The sequence below is a fragment of the Acanthisitta chloris genome, unplaced genomic scaffold (assembly GCF_000695815.1).
Source record: "Acanthisitta chloris isolate BGI_N310 unplaced genomic scaffold, ASM69581v1 scaffold14978, whole genome shotgun sequence".
In the NCBI taxonomy this organism is placed as follows: Eukaryota; Metazoa; Chordata; class Aves; order Passeriformes; family Acanthisittidae; genus Acanthisitta; species Acanthisitta chloris.
Window position 1 is genome coordinate 11,696 of NW_008687728.1, and position 17,100 is coordinate 28,795.

General features: G+C 38.4%; 1 protein-coding gene across 2 annotated transcripts in view; it reads left to right on the forward strand.

Moving 5' to 3' along the window:
* Positions 1-97: 97 nt before the first annotated feature.
* ANKIB1 (ankyrin repeat and IBR domain containing 1) overlaps positions 98-17,100 on the forward strand; it is a 56,127-nt gene continuing 39,124 nt past the window's right edge. For both annotated transcript variants that reach the window (XM_009080732.1, XM_009080733.1), the window contains exons 1-2: positions 98-285; positions 15,358-15,658. In XM_009080732.1, the coding sequence (XP_009078980.1) occupies positions 98-285; positions 15,358-15,658 (489 nt within the window). The remainder of the gene's footprint in view (positions 286-15,357; positions 15,659-17,100) is intronic.

Genomic DNA, 17,100 nt, shown 5'->3' on the forward strand with positions numbered 1-17,100 from the left:
TGTTTGTCTTTCTTAGGCTGTGAAGCATGTTACAGAACCATATGACAAGTGGATGAAGGGGAGAGGAAGAAGTGCCATTGATAGCTAGGATAGCAACATGGGCAATACAACCACCAAATTCCGCAAAGCTCTTATAAATGGAGATGAAAACTTGGCCTGCCAAATCTATGAGAGCAACCCTCAACTAAAAGAAACTCTTGACCCAAATACTTCTTATGGAGAAACGTACCAGCACAATACTCCACTCCATTATGCTGCTAGGCATGGAATGAATCGTATCCTGGGGTGAGTAGAATTTGAAGCTTTGCTTGGGTATGAATAACTGACCCAACAAATGCAAGAGTGTCAGCTGGGTTATAAACACCTGCTGTGTGTGCACACAGGTATACACATGTATGTGTACGTGTGTGTGTGTTGTACACACAGAATTGCTAACATGTTCATGTAGTAATTGAAAACATGCAAATTAGTCTGTAATCACACACTGGTATAACAGTCTAAATGTTATTTTTAATATCTGTTCCTTTCTTGTAACATTAGTCCTGGGCAGTTCTAGCTTGCTTTCTGAAGACTCCTGTACCTATGGTTCTTTGAATTCAAATAGTGACTCTTCCATCATTCTTGATGTGCTTTCCCGTCTTAAAATAATGTTTGCAAAGCCATATGGATACCATACTGATTGTAACTACTTCTAGATGGCACAATAAGTATTTATTCCTGTGTTATTCAGGCAACTTTTGTTTTTCATGTTGGATAATAACACTGATATCTTGATAATGAGTAAGTTTATTATTGCTGCAGTCAACATGGACAGCAATCCCTAATGTTAGCTTCTTCTGTTCTTCCTTACTTTTGTCACTGCTGTAAGATCAATTAAAGAGAAACATCTTGCCCATGTCCAGACATGGCAGACACAAGCTTTTCTCATCTAGTATTTCATGAAGCTAGTACTGAGCAGACATTGCTAAACTACTTCTGCAGTAGGTACTAAGTTAGAGAGAATTCCATAAATGTCCTTTTCCTTATATTAGCGAACAGGACGGGAATAAATGCTGAACTGTGGTATTGTTAATATTCTTTTCATCTCTGTGTTTATGTCTGCTGATGGGCCTGTGGTATTCATAAGGTTTGTTCTGTACCTCTTGTGCTGTATCTTTACTAGCTGTCTGGCCTCCCACCATAAAGGTTTTAGACTCACCTAGCAGGTTTTTACACTTTATAACTTCTCATTTACCATATTTTTTGCTATGTATTTTTCTCTTCTCCCTCATGTATTATATATTTGTATTTTTAATCAGTGTTTTCATTTCATCACTGAATCTTTTTGGTTTTTTCCTCATTCCTGATTCTTGAATTAAAGGAAAACGTTAACTAAATTGAATTTAAACATTTAAAATCCAGGTTTTATTTATATTTTACGTGTGACCATTCTTCCTCAGAGAAAACGTTAACTAAATTGAATTTCAACATTTAAAATCCAGGTTTTATTTGTATTTTACGTGTGACCATTCTTCCTCAGAGACTTTCAGGTTATTTCTCTCAAGAAATTGCCTCTTAAGGGACACAAAAAATTGTTTGCACACATGGAAAGAAATAGAGTCATAATTACTGACTTCTGAGCATTGCATTAGTTTATTCATATTGCACCATTATGATAAGATCTCAAAAACTGCTTTGTGTTTTTTTTTTAAAATGCCATTTTACTACTAGCTGCATGGGACCTCTAAGTCTCACAGGACAGCTCAGTTTTATTTTGCATACATTGCAAACAAATGATCAAAAGAATCATTCTTTTTTCCTAGTTTGAGTCCAAGGTTTGTAATACATTTTTTGCCACTAAACAAATGAAGGTGCCTTTATTGGCTACAGTCTTCTTCTGAAAACATGGACTATTAGAGTTGTTGTAGTTGCTAGGAGTAATTTGCTGAGGTTTTGTACTATTAACTTTTCTGATGTCTTTTTATGGGCTTCTCTTCTGTAAGACATGCTGCACACAAATGTAGCCTTTTTATCTAAAAGTAGTAAGAGTGAATAAATACAAAGCTTACAGTGTGCCTGTTTGCAAAGTTGACACAAGTTCTTTGGAGTTAAGCCTCTTCCTTTTGATGCAGAAAGTCCTGGATATGGCAGAGATTAAATAAATTGATTATTAAATTGAATGCTTTAATTTAGTGATGAAATTCAGTACCTCAGAATAAATTAATTTTAATTTGTATTTTGAGAGAAATTTGCAATTATGAGATGTCCATAATCGTATAATATTTTATAGTTATCTCTTCATTAAGCATTTTAAATATTGGGGACTCTGTATCTACACTAACTATGAGCTCTAGATGTTACTTACATGCAAACCATATGATTGGATTTTTCTTTATAGGCTGAGATTCATATTATTGTAGGTGGATGTAAACTGACATGTTTGCAATTTACTGTGTGAGATTTTCTCAATATAGTGTGAGGCAGTTGTTAGTACACCTGTTGCATAACAGAATACATTGAGATATTCTGGGATGTTTAGAAATAACCATCTGGCAATGCTGAGGCAAAGGGACAGACTCCCTGTTCCCAGATATGTGGCTGGTGGTGACTGTCCAAAAACGTGGTGAAAGCCCAGGCACAAAGTTTGCAGTGAAAGAGGGTTGGGGACATTGTCGTATTGTGGTCTCAGAAGGGAAGAAGCAAACTGGAGAGGAGGTGAAAGGGTCATTAAGCAAAACTCCTGACCTGAACAAGCTTGGTATAATCCAGCATGAAGTCTGCTGGCAGAAAGTTAAGCCAGCAAAACTTTCTCAATGATTTTGAGCTGCACAGTTGTTTTGCAGCAAGTGTGTGAGTCATGTGGCTGCTGTGCCTTTCGTCCAGCCCAGAAACTGGATCAAGATGTAAAAATTTGAAAATTTGCTGTTAATTTCTTTTCACAAGATTCAGCAAAAATGTGTTAAAATGCTAGGATTGTTTTTTGATCATTTTTTGTGAGTATCATTAAAAAATTCAGTATATTAGGAATGTTGAAATAAAAAACAGAAAGTAGATGTTTCATTAATGTGTAACTGATGTTTGGTCTGCAACCCTAAATGTTTACCTGATACATCAGTTTGTTTTAACAGAACATTTAATGTTTAAAAACAAAAACTGCTGGCCACAGCTGATTAGCACAAACAAGAATTTTCAAAGCACTCTGGGCATTTTGGTAACCTGCTCCAAGGCTCTCACAGGATAACCCTCCACCCCATCTCCCGGCGCTGACACCTGCCCGGAGGAGTTGACAGAAGGGGATCCTACTGGGTTTATGGGGCAAGATTTTGTTAGCAGGAGGCTGCAGGTGTGGCCTCTGTGAGAAGACATCAGACACAACTGGCTCCAGCCAGCTCCAAAACAGCCCCAGCACTGGCCAAAGCTGAGACTATTGGTGATACTGGTGGCACCTCTGAGATTATATATTTAAGAAAAGGATGAAAAATGCTGCACAGCAGCTCTGAGAGAGGAGTGAAAAAAGTGTGAAAGAGACAGCTCTGCAGACACCAGGCCAGAGAAGGAGGGGGAGGAGGTGCTTTCGGCACCAGAGCAGAGATTCCCCTGCAGCCCATGATGCCGCCCATGGTGAGGCAGGCTGTCCCCCTGCAACCCCTGGAGGTCCATGGTGGAGCAAAGATCCACCTGAGTCCCTGGAGCAGCCCACACCAGGGCAGGTGGATGTGCCCTGAAGGAGCCTGCAGCCCATGGGGAGTCCCTGCCAGAGCAGGCTCCTGGCAGGAGCTTCACACCCTTGGAGAGGAGCCCACACAGAGGCAGGATTTCTGGCAGGACCTGTGACTCAGTGGGGGACCCACACTGAAGCAGTCTGTTTCTGAAGGACTGTTCCCTGTGGAAAGGACCCATGCTGGAGCAGCTCATAAAAAACTGCAGCCCATGGGAAGGACCCACTTTGGAGCAGTTCAGAAAGGACTGTATCCTGTGGGTGGGACCCCGTGCTGGAGCAGGGGAGCAGCAGCAGGAACAGCAGTGATGAAGCTCTGTGAACAGATCACAACCCTCATTTCCTATCCACCACTGCTTGGTAGGGAAGGGGGTGAGAGAGTCAGGAGTGCAGTTGAGCCCAGGCAGAAGGGGGAATGGTGGAAAAATGTAAATCACTGCAGTCTGTCCTATCTTATTAAACTGTTTTTTCTAATTATTTAACTCTTACTTCTAATTTCCCCTGGACTCTGCTGTGTGCATGCTTGTGTATGAAGAAATAAATACCAGCAACCAGAGCAGGGACTGCATGACAGAGGGGTCCCTGAGCTTGGGGTGCCAGCAGCTGGAGAGACCAGAGCACATGCTTATGTCAGTATGTATTTTCATGGATGGTGACTATCCAGCTGGACTAGCTAATGAATAGGGAGCCATGTTTCAAACCAGCATAAAGTCTACAGGTCTGCCAAGAAGGCATGTTTGATGCAAATGGGGGTGAGAGGATGCAGGGGCCAGATACTGGTAGTGTCTAAGGCCAGTTCTTGGGGATCTGCAGTACATGTGTGTGCATGGTAACTGGAAGTTACTGGTCATCCAGCACTAGTTTTAAGGTGTGTGTGTCTGTTGGGAATTCAGCCCAGCCTTTCTACAGCTTGGACCTGGGAAAATGGAGTCTCAGCAGCCTTGCCTCCTGTGGAATACTGTCTGTCAACCCCTAAAAGTCTTGGGGCCTTTTACCAAAAACAGAAAGGTACAGGGAGAAAATATATGCCTTGAAATCTCTCCAGAAAACATGAGAAGGTTACTTTCAATTTGGAAGCAGAGAACTAAACATTCCAAGTTTTCTTTATTGGGCTATATTGTAAATACTGCGTGAACAATTTGAGTGTGATTTACTCAGTGATTTTCTGCCACAGTCTCTAGATATCTGGTGGTGCTTAGATTCAGCACTAATGTTCAAAGAAGTTTGCCTTGGCTGTTAACAGCTCTAGTTCAGAAACATCTTATCTATGTTACAAAACTCTATTGAGGTCCTATTTAGACAGCATTCACTGCACTCTAATAAATAGATAGTCTCCAATGGGTCATAGCTAAGGCTTCTGGAAGTAACAAAAAAGCTACATAGCACTCAGAAACATCAAACAAAAATTAAAGATATGTAGCACTCACAGATGGATTTTGAGAGCTTTGTACAACAAACATTGGTCTTATTCCACTACAAACATTGGTCGCAATTCCCTAGGAATGAAGGTCTTGACAGAAGATTCATATTCAAGAGGACAATTTAAATTTCCTTTCCTAAATATATATAGAAATATTACAGAGAAAGTATACAAGAAACATGTTTTCTTTAGAAAATGCAGTCTTCAGATGATCAAGCACATCCGATGCCCTCAGGCTTTTCTTGCCAGAGGTGCATTTTAAACCATCTGACTGCTCAGTTTGAAAGACTTGCTGTGAACGTGGAAAGTTACTCACTAGGGTCTGGCTGTTGGTGAACCACTCCTGAGCTACAACAAGAGAACAGACTTTTCCAGAGAGTGGCTGAGATGGAGTGACTGGAAATCATGAGGACCCACTTGTCGTTGAAAGGAAATTAAAAAAACCCTTAGATAAACTGTCGTTCCGCAATACATGTGGTGTGACTTTGAGTGTTGCAGCTTTGCTGGGAAGCTTTTTGGATCAGTGACAGATTTTCCTCATTGTGTTTCATCCTGCTAGGTCTGAGCACTTTTGTGAGTATTCAAGCCAAAAGTGGATTGTTGTGGCAGTTGCTGAGGGTGCTGGGCTGAAGAGCAGGGAGGAGAAGGTGATAGAAACATGGGGCTGTGGGAAGACAGGACAGGTTTGTGAAACTCATTTTTAAGAACAAGAAAAGCAAGGGTTTCCAGTTTCAGAGATTCTGGAAATTGAGGTAAATGCTGAAACTGAAAAAAAAAAACCAACCCCAAACCACTTTTTAAATATTGTTGATACCTACCAGTCAGTAATAGTAGTAAAGGAAACCTGACATTGAAAGCATAGCTAAGCTAGCCAGACAGAAACATTGGCAAATGTGCCCAGGATTTGTTTATAGGAAGTATTGTTTCATTGCTATAATTTGGGAAGTATTTTTCACTTCAGCAGAATGGCAGAACATCAAAATACTGGTGGTTTCCTCTATGCTGAAATTTCCTTATATGTTAAATAAACATGCATCTCCTGAAATTTCAGCTACAGTTCTATCTTCTCTTTCTCTTCTCTTTCTCTTCTCTTTCTCTTCTCTTTCTCTTCTCTTTCTCTTCTCTTTCTCTTCTCTTTCTCTTCTCTTTCTCTTCTCTTTCTCTTCTCTTTCTCTTCTCTTTCTCTTCTCTTTCTCTTCTCTTAAATCTTCTCTTCTCTTCTCTTCTCTTCTCTTCTCTTCTCTTCTCTTCTCTTCTCTTCTCTTCTCTTCTCTTCTCTTCTCTTCTCTTCTCTTCTCTCTTCTCTCTTCTCTTCTCTTCTCTTCTCACTGTTTAAGAGATTTCAGTAAAGACTTCCCTAAGCAATTGTAATGCAGTCAAAAAAATGTATTTATATTACCTATACATTGTATGAATGATGAATTTGCCAGAAAACTTGTTGACGTCAGAGGGAATGTTGCATTCATCACAGCACATTCGGGACTGTCTCATCCCATGCCAGGTTTTGTTTACATTTATACCTTTTGCAGTCATGTTGAAAATTAGTTTGGGATGTATTGGAGGGACTTGTGTGCAGACTGTTTTTCAGAACGTATTTTCTCTGAAATTGAGAGGATATTAAGGGATTTTTTGCTGCAAAAGTGTATGTTAAGGAGAAGTATTGGAGAAAGCCCTGTTAACTTCTTTGCAGATCATCTGGCTTTAGAGAGGTGCTGTAGTTGCTTATTTTCTTATAAGATTGAAGCTGCTCTGAATTTCAGATTAATTTTTTTTCTGCAGATGGAAATCAAGAAGAGGCTACTTCACTGTTTTGACTGACAGAAGTTCTGTAAAAATTTAAACTTTAAGATCCAAATTGACCTAAATCATTCATGCTGAAATCTTCAGAAAGGTGCTGCAAGTCATATTCTTTCTTTATCAAATTTCTGAACATCTATTTAATGCTTTGCCAGTAAGCCTGGTGTTCCCTTTTAAATTACTCTCCTAACTGTACTTCTGATAAAAATGTTACATAAAGAAAAATAATAAGGTTAATAGCTGATCCTTGTCTAGTAAGGACAAATGGAAAAAATGTGGAGTTATTAACCAAAACAACAGGATCCCAGTGTCAGGAAATTTGTGTTGAATGTGCGGATGCTTTCAGTAGGTTGTTCAGAAAACCTGGAAGAGTAATTTTTATTTTTCCTCTTCTTTTTTTGTTCTTCATGGTAACTCTTTGAATGAGTAAATTTGCTTTGTGTTTTCCAGGCAATTTTTAAGCTCATTTGGAAGAAAAAAAAATGAAGGCGTAATAGTTGCCTAATCTTCTTTCCTAAAAGTAGTTTTTTAATAATGTTGACTTCTGATTTTAGTATAAAAGATAGCCACCTAACTATATTTCCTTTTCCTTACACAGCAAAAGAATTATGTCCTCTTTTAATAACTTAAAATATTATTATGCATTACAATATTTCATCTGAATAGTTTATTAGAATGTCATTGTCTAGATTATTCACTTTGAACAACAAAAAGCAAGCTTCTTTTTAATTAGCAATGATTATACACAGATAAATTAAGTATTTTAAATGCAGTTTTATTTAAGATTAATTTATTCATAAAAATAAGTATGTCTGCATTGGAATTATTGATGCTAGGCCTCCTTTATAGTCAGTGCAGACCTAGGTAATAAATGTAGTCAGAATAATTAGTGAAGGCAACAGCACAATTCATGTACTGTGAAGTTGACCGTAAAATATTTTAAATTAATTGTGTGCCAGAAGTGCCTGTTTCTTCCTATTGATTTTACAGGGGGTTTAAGGGAACGGGATCAGCTGTAGTTGTCTGCACTGCAGGTGGCCAGAGCTGAGATGATGAATCTCATCCTGCATTATACTAAATGTGTAAAATTGAATCGTAAGCACCTGCAAAGCTGTAAATTGAACACTTTGACGGTTTTGCAATATGAGACATGAATGCTGCTTGTGGGAGATTGTGCTTGTGATAGAGTGTTAAATGGTTTGCTTCTGTGGCGATGATCAGCATGGTGTTTGAATCCATCCAAGTGTGAGCACTGATGTTTATCTGAGTATTTTGTTGTCATTCCACTCAGCAGCTGAAAAATTCCTGCATTTTGGTTTTGTAAGACCCTTTTCAGATAAGTTTTTTTGTATGGTTGTGAGTCTTGGTCATCTACCAAATGCTCTGAAATATGAAATACTGAAGAGAGCTTTTGGTTAGATGTAGAAGAATAATATATGAAGAATCTGACCTGACCAGGCTTTGTGGGAGTCGTTATAAAGAAGCAAGAGGACCAAGTGAACTGAAATGCCCATGACTTAGGTAGCAGAGCATTTGGCTGGTGGGTAGAAAATAGCATTTGTAGGGTTATTTTCATGATATTCAGTCTAGAAAGCAGTCAAGACAATGCAGAAACAACCAAATTAGGAAGCATTTAAAATTGAACAAGTTCTTACTGTGACCTAATCCTCATTGGGGGCAACTGCCAAAGATGGAAAAGAGAGGGAACACTTAGAAGAGCAACTACAAACATGCAGCAGTGTTTGCAGTAGCGTAGGTTTCTCAAAGGCTGCCACCCAGTTGGGCACCATCTTCTAAACTACAATAAGGCAGGCTTAGTAACTCAGACCCTTATTTGAGTTTCTTGGTCTTTCCCCCTGAAGCTCAAAATCTCACTTAAAAGCAGTTCTTCCTGATGGGATATGTGTGGCCTCCTGAGGTGTCTTCCCTGGTGGTCCTAATGACTTCCTTACAAAACAGTGGGTAGACTTTATGCTCAGAGTAGTCTGACCTACAAGCAAAGCTCAAATGCCAGTCAGTTGCTATGTTTTCAGCTCTTAAAACAGATGTTTTCCCCTATGTGATTTCCAATTATTTTAACCTTAATAGGTGGAAGATACGTGATGCCTATGGGGTTTGTTGCTCACAACACAGCCTTGCTCTCCAGTTACAGCTGCCACTGTTGACTGTGTTGACTTACCACATCTTGCTGCAAGGTTTTGTGCTTCCTTAGGAAAGCAGGAACCTTACATAGTGGTGCTCTTTCCTGCACATGTTTAGGTGCAATTTAAATGTTCTTACTGGAATGATCATGTAGTCCCAAAATTGTTCTTATTTTTATTTTCTTGGTGGAAATCAGGCACTGCAGAAGATTGTTTTGTTAGTGATTGGTGAAATGAAATATATTAATGCAGTGTTGTCTGTTCTGCTTAGTAGAACCCTTATGAATGTTTTACCACAGGCAAAGTAAAATTATATTTGGGTTATAGAGGAATACAGCTTTGCTCCTTGCCAACCAGGATGACAAAATCTTTATTTCAACTAATTTTGTTGCCAGGTAGAGTTTGTGACTCTGTCGAGTTGATTGGTAATTGCTGAATCATTGTGTCAAATGGCTTAACTTCACCCTGGGGTTAGAGGCACACGTGGCTTCCCTACCAGAGAGATCTGTTGGCTCAGTAGTTACGAGAATAATGTCTGTGAGATTCACAGTTTCTGATAAACAGAAGTAAATTTCTCAGAAATAACTCAATAATGTTGATACCTAAATGCAATATCCAAGCAAAATATTCAGTGACATTGTATGTAGACCCAGTTTTTGTTTCAGCCAAAATGCAGAATGTGGATGATTTGTTCTTTTTATATTTGCAAATTATTTTCAGTTTAAATGTCATAAGGTTACAGCATTGAGACCTTTAAGGAAAATAAAAATTAGTGTCATTAAAGATCAAGCAACATACAAATTGAAACAATTTTTCTAGAGGAAGATTTGAGTTTCTGTAATGCATTCATAGCTTTTAAGAAATGGAAATGATGCAAAGCTTGTTAGTATTTGCTGTATAATTTCATCATCATTGCTATGCAAATTATATCAACACTAGATGACATACACTGCCAGGTGGTTTACAAGCTGATATGGAGATAGTGGTTCTGTGCAGAAAAGCTTTGTGCTTAAACAGTGAAGATGAACGCACTCATTGGTAGTTTCATGGTTATTATTTCATCTCACATTTGATTGAAACCAGTCTGAAAATAAGTGTCTCACAGTTACTTGAGAATTCAGCCTGAATGGTCTTTTCAGAAAAAAAACTATGTTCAAAGGAAGGACTTGGAAGGAAGGCTGGAAGGACAACACCTATGTTTGAGAATTGGTTCTAGCTGTAAAGAAATGTATATAAGAAAGGGCCAGAGACAGAGATAATGAATCACACAGATTTTGCATTACAGAAGACAGTCACAAAAGCTGCTGGGAAGCAGCCAACTCCAGTGGAAGCTGCTTCTAATTTGGCACTCAGCTCTATTTCTTTTGAAATCTCACTCAGAATATTGAAATAAAAGCCAGAAATGGCATGGGATCGTGGAAACAGTATTCCTGACTGTCCAAGGGAGAGCCAGACTCAAGTAGCTCATAAACAAATACAATGGTTTTCTGGTTACAAGTAACTTACAGATGTTGTCGATACCTTTTTGCATCAGGAATTGTTTAATTCTGTGTTTTGACACTGCTGCTCCTCCTAACAGGCATAGGAACCATATATGAAGCATGATATTTTTGGCCCACAGTATAACAAATGCAAGGATTAACCAAGTTTTGTGTTCCTCACTTTTAGTGTACATTATTTGGATCTGTGCTCCACAATTAATTTGTATCCCTTTGCTGTGCCTGCACATCGTCTGTCTTGGTTTTTTGTGTTGTACCATGCCAGAGATTACTGTCTATGTACAGAAGGTCATACTTAATCATATTAGCTGACACAAAACCACTAACCCAAAGAAATGTTTCAACCTATTTGCATCTTTTTAGTAAGAGAATAGCAAGTTCTTTACTGATAGGTATTTGTGTAATAATTTGTTAGTGATTGGTGTTCTTTCTTTCTTAGGTATCTTTACCTTTCTTAGGTATCTTTAGCTGATGGGCTACTACATTAACATGAATCAGTCCAAAAGTGGAACTCAGACCCAGGTGCTGACCCACCTTGAATCACTTTAATAGTCTTTTGGCAGCAAGCTGTTTGGGGAAACTATAGGTGGAATGATAGCAATACAATGAGCAAGATGGTAAGGCTTTTTAGAGGCAGTTTAGGAGAGAGTGAAGACAGTGCTGGCGTTCTAGGCAGTATTTTTTACTGCACATTACATCACGTCTGTAAATGAAATAGGCCCAGAAAAGCATATGTTGGCAGAGTCAAAGATTCCCATTTGAACCTTAGATTGCTCTAAGTAAAAGATGTGATTCATATGTGCCATAGTCTGGTCTTGGTTCTCAAATTGGTGGTTTTCTCTGAAAATCTGCAGAAATTGTTTGAGTACTCAGGAAATTGATTTAACCCATTTTGCCAGATGTACCATACTTGGTGGGAGTCATATGAGTAGGAATAAATGGAAACATTTCTGTTTAGGAAAAATACAGGATTGGAGTACTCGACATAAGGGACCTTGAAATGTCTGTGAAGATGAAATGTCTGATTAACTCTTCACAGACTTTCAGCAGCAGTGGAGACAGTATCATCGACAGCCTCTTGGATGCTTCCTTTGCTCGTAGTCCAAATTATCACTGGTATAACCTTGCTCCTTACTACAGCAGGATGTTTCTAGTGTTTGTGGGAATTGAGGTAGCATTAGTAACAGTTCTTAGGCAAGGGGCCAATTGAATTAAGGCTTACAAAAAGTCAGGATAATACTCTGTGGTTTTCCTTTAATCAATGGTTTTCAGCATACTCGTCGGTTTAGAATAGGAATAGCTGTTCTCTTCTGTTCAGGTTTTTACTGCATGCAGGAGATTCCTGGGCTTTAAGAAATGCTTAAGAATCTTAATGAAACAGAGAAGAAATTTTAAGTACTAATGAATAATTTTATAGCACTGTATAATAAAAATATAAGTAATTGTGCTTACTAGATGTGGCTTTCTACATCAGGTAAATAAAAATACTCTTCACAAAATTATTTAAACCAGTAATGACTAAAAAGATTTCTTCCAAGTGTTTGCTAGTACACTGTGGTTGTTTTGTTGCAGTACATTTGGGGGAAAAGTACTTTGAGTTAATGAAATAATCATGATTACTCAAGGTTTAATGCTTCAGAATTGGCCTACTGTGTTGGAAGCTGAATGATTCAATAATTGTATGAATTAATTCATTGCATATGAGTTTTAAATTACTAGGTAACAGGGTTTGGCTCTTCTGTATGTTGTTGTGACTCATGGCTTACTCATACTTCTCTTAATCATAGAATGGTTTGGGTTGGAAGGGACCTTAAAGATCATCCAGTTCCAGCAATGTGTATACATATCTATATCATGTATATAAGCATTTGTATAGAGAGACAGACTGTAAATATGGGCTTTTTAATGCGCCAAACGTTAAAGATTTTATTAAAATCTGCAGAAATGGTTATGTTGATGTTAGTTTCCCAAAGTGAGGGCATGTCCCAGTTGTTTGTTTTTCAATTTCACAGCCTTGTGATCTTGAGTCTCTTCCTGCTTTTCTGCAAATACAGATAGTAGCAGGTGTGAATGTTACAGCCCTTTCATTTTTGTCACTTTTTCAACACTTTTTTGATGCTTTTGTCACCTCAAGTTTGGATTCTGCAAAGAGCTACAGCTTGAAGCAAAATCTGGAAACTGCGGCTAGAGTAAAGTCTGTCTGCCTTGTGGTTAAGTGATATTTTCCATAGGCAATGCATATTTTCACTCTATCAGTACATTTCCAGGCAAAATTTAGCTTTTTATGCCTCTGAAGTTGTGAACCACATTGCAGGGGTCTACAGCACTGCGCTGTGTAAGCCTTGTGCATCAAATACCACTGGTAGAAATGGAGCCCTGTTGAATAATGAATTTGTGGATGTAAAATGTATTAATCTAGCCTTTTTTCGACACTAATCATCTTCTCTGAACCTTAGGTCATGGGTTCAGCTGGTCTTTTCAGCATTGGCTTGCACTGAGGATCTGATCATGTATCTAAGTGCCTTTATTGAATACATCTCCTCATCCCTCAATATCTTTTCTTTCCTCCCTCCTTCCCATTTCCTTCTTTCTGTGTCTCTGTTTTTCCCACCTTCCTTCCCCTCCTTTCTTTCTGTCTCTAGTTTCATGCTACGTAAAGCTAATTCAAACAAGCAAATTCATGTTGGATAGTGCTTGATACCAGTTAGTCTCACCATTTCATGTAATTGGCTCTGAAGCATTTTGCCAGTGTTGCTAAATCCCAGTCCTCTGAAAACAAACAAAAAACCCCATGCCAACAAAGTATGCTGTCACTTTTTTGGATGAAGTCTTTAATCTGTGTTTTGGCATATTCGTATTTCCTAACAAATGCATTTATCATGTCAGCTATCATGGAATGAAAGAGATTTCTCTAAGGAACATTTTTGCTGCCAAAATAGGGCAACATAGAGGAGATTGTTTTGTTTTTATCTTTTCCTCTAAATACTTCGTTGCCACTTATTTAAAAGAACAGTGTTTTAATAATAGGTTTAATTTTGAATTCAACCTGATCAGAGGTTTTCAGGAGCAAGAAAGGACAGAAATCCAGCTGACCAAGCAGCCTGTCATCAAGACCTCCTTCCATTGCAGGATCAGAACATCTGTGCCTAATTTTTTCTACTGAAATACTTGTCCAGACTGTTTTCAGTATTTTCCAGAAGGGAAATTCCACATCCACCCTGTACAGCCTCTTCTTTTAATAATAAATAGTTTTAGGATTATTCTTTGTCCTGAACAAAGCGTGGGCTCACTCTGAGAGAGAGGAAGGTGTACCATGTAGCACCTGATAGGATGTATTCAGGGACAAGGGAGATGGCACTTATACTTGAACCCATTTAGGTAACTAACATTTTCTTTTATCAGTTTGGTTACCAGGTTCATCTGCCTACCACTGTTCACCAAGAGCAGTATTGTCTGCCTCCAGGTGGCTGAACTGCCTGAAAGTGATTGACACTATATTTAATTAGCTGTAGGAGTGAGGTCAGGGAGGGTGGAAGCTTGTCCCCTGAACTGACTGAGAGGGGATTCCAGAATAACTGGTTTCTTCATACTTGCAAACTGTCTGGAATCAGAGAACTGCCTGGAGAGGAATCATACAGTGACTTCTGTGGGTTTTATTGTGTGAGGGGGCTTATGGGAACAGTGCAAGTGTTTCTGCAGTGACTTCTTGAACATATGTGCCATGCTTCTGTTTAGCCTGGTATTACTTCTCTGGGAACTAGCTGTCCTTCCACCCTTCGCACCGAGATCTTTCACCATTGCTATCTCTCTGACCCTAGTCCTTCAAAGAGGTGGTCTTTCCTCTCTGCCATTTCCTACCATTCACTCTCCCTTAAGAAAAAAGTAATTGTTGTAGTATACCTCAAAAGGCTAAAGCAAGTAATTGTAGTATACCTCAAAAGGCTAAAGCAAGTTTGGATTCACGGGGCTTGCATGATTTGTCTCGGTTCTTCCATTTCAGAACTGGATTGTAACTTCCATAAATCCTTGCTGGCAAGAAGCAGCAGGGAGCTGTGTTGTCTCAGGACTGCTTAGGATTCTGAGCTTTGATTCTAAGAATCAATCTGTTATTTCCCTTTATTCCTAAGATGATCCTTTTTGCTAGTATGGTTTATTGTCCACTTTGAGCTGCCTCTAAAGCATTCAAGACTTAAGTCCTTGCCAGCCTCTGTCATCAGCATAGGGGAGGGTTTGCATAACTTTGCACTTCCATATATTCTGGAGTGGGAAAGTAAACAGAGCCTTTCCTCAATGTATGCAGTGCTGGCAGGAAAGTATTTTAAATATTTTAAGTATTAAGTACTGCATTGATGTCTGACTAAAGATATGGGAAGGGGGAATTAATTTTGAAGAAATTGCTCTGTCATTATCCATTTGCAAGCTACTAAATGCACTGCTATTCAGGACACAGAGCAGAAGAAATAAAGTATTTCATCAGTCTTGTGACTTAATAACATTTATTGCAATACAACACAGAATTGTAGAATAAACTTTGCCAACTAAAATTTATCTCACACGCTGACAGAGTAATTATATATGGTACTTAGTGATATTTCAATAATTCATCCAGACCTTGGCTCAAGACTCCTAAGAGAAATGGAGGAGAGCTGTACAGTGGTAACTAACTGTTAAAGCACATTTATCACTAACATGGCTAATCAAAATCTTGGCAAGAGAGCTGTCATCATAGACCCTTCCCACTTCATGGAAATGAATGGAATTGTGTGCTAATTAATTTTCTTCTGTTTTGTTCCCCCATGGCAGAACTTTCCTTTTCGTTAGAGATGGTAACCCAAATAAACGGAATGTGCACAACGAGACGTCTATGCACTTGCTGTGTATGGGTCCTCAGATCATGATCTCAGAAGGAGCTCTTCATCCTCGCCTGACACGACCCTCAGAGGATGACTGCAGAAGAGCAGACTGTCTGCAAATGATCCTGAAGTGGAAGGGAGCAAAGCTGGATGAAGGACAATATGAACGAGCAGCCATTGATGCTGTCGATAACAAAAAAAATACACCTTTGCACTATGCTGCTGCCTCAGGGATGAAAACCTGTGTCGAGGTAAAGCCTCATATTTAATTATAAGTTTATATATGCTGCTGTTAGCAAGTGGCATGCACAGTGTTTCACAAAGCTGTTTTTGGTGGGGGGAAATCTGATATAGTATATTTAATCAAATTTTTAATTCTGTTTTTCATTAGTTGGAAAAATTGCAAAGATAAACAGCCCAAAACATACACTATCTGTAGAGAACAATGAAAGAATTGGATTACATATACTTTAACTTCATGGCATGAACTTTTCAACATGAAGAAGACTCATGTAGGCTTATATAAACTTGAATTAATTACAAGACTGAAACACTGGAGAAAAAGCTTTAGAGGTAGGCATAGGCATACCTGTATGTGTAAAGAGAAGTGAAGTAATTGCCTGAGAGAAAATCAGAGCTCTCTTGATTTTGCTCTGAGACTGGGAAATGCTGTCCAGGTTTCAAGAACAGGTTTGATGTCTTTAATTTACAGTGCCCAGCTTTTTTGGAGGATGCCATACATATGTGCTGACATACTTAAAGATAATTATCTTTTCTCAAATTAAAAATTACTTGAATGTTTGTGAAAGTAATGCATAGTAATGAGTGATTTGGAATCATAATGACTTTTGAAGGTCTCACATAAAATTTATTTTTAAACTATATCAAGTAATGAGAACTAGTATTTAATTGTACTGATAATTTAAAGAACACAAGAACAAACACCTGACATTTTCAAAAACAGCTAACATCTTTGTAAGTCTTGTCTATTATTACATTAAGATTTGTGTTTTGAGTGACAGTAATTCAGAGTTCAGCATTTATATGCCAAAATTTATGTTCTCTTTCTTCCATGTATAACTTCATGTTATTGAGACTACACTTTACTCAGTATCATCAGCAAAGTTTATCACCTTTTCATTCACCTGTTTTTCTGGACAACTGCTTTATATCTTAAACAGCCAGATCCCAGAACCTGTGGGACTTCACTGGTGACCTCTCTCTGCAGTAAAACCTGATCCTTTCCCTGCACTCTCCTGACTTTTTTAGTACTGCTGTTACTTTTTCTACCTTCTAGTCTTGTACTGTGACATATTCAAGCAATAAGTTGCATGTTATAATAAACAGTTCAGAAGTTTCATGTTTGGGTTTTATTAGGACTCATGAATGTAAGAACCATCTGATGCTGAGTATTTATTTGGGGTATTGATTTTTCTAGAACCTTTTGTGCTGAGACTTCAATTTGAAACAGACTTTCTTTTGTGTCCTTTATAAAGTATGTGTGGTACATCTGCAGAGAATTTGGGCTCCAATGATTCATAGCACTTTTGTATATGTTATTTGAGATTGCTTTTGCACTTGGTCCGGCAACCAACTTTACAAACACGTTGACAGATTTACTATGTGATGTTTTAAAATTATTTGTTCTGAGTTGTTTTACATTTGGTAATACTGCTCAAAAACAGTTAGAGCC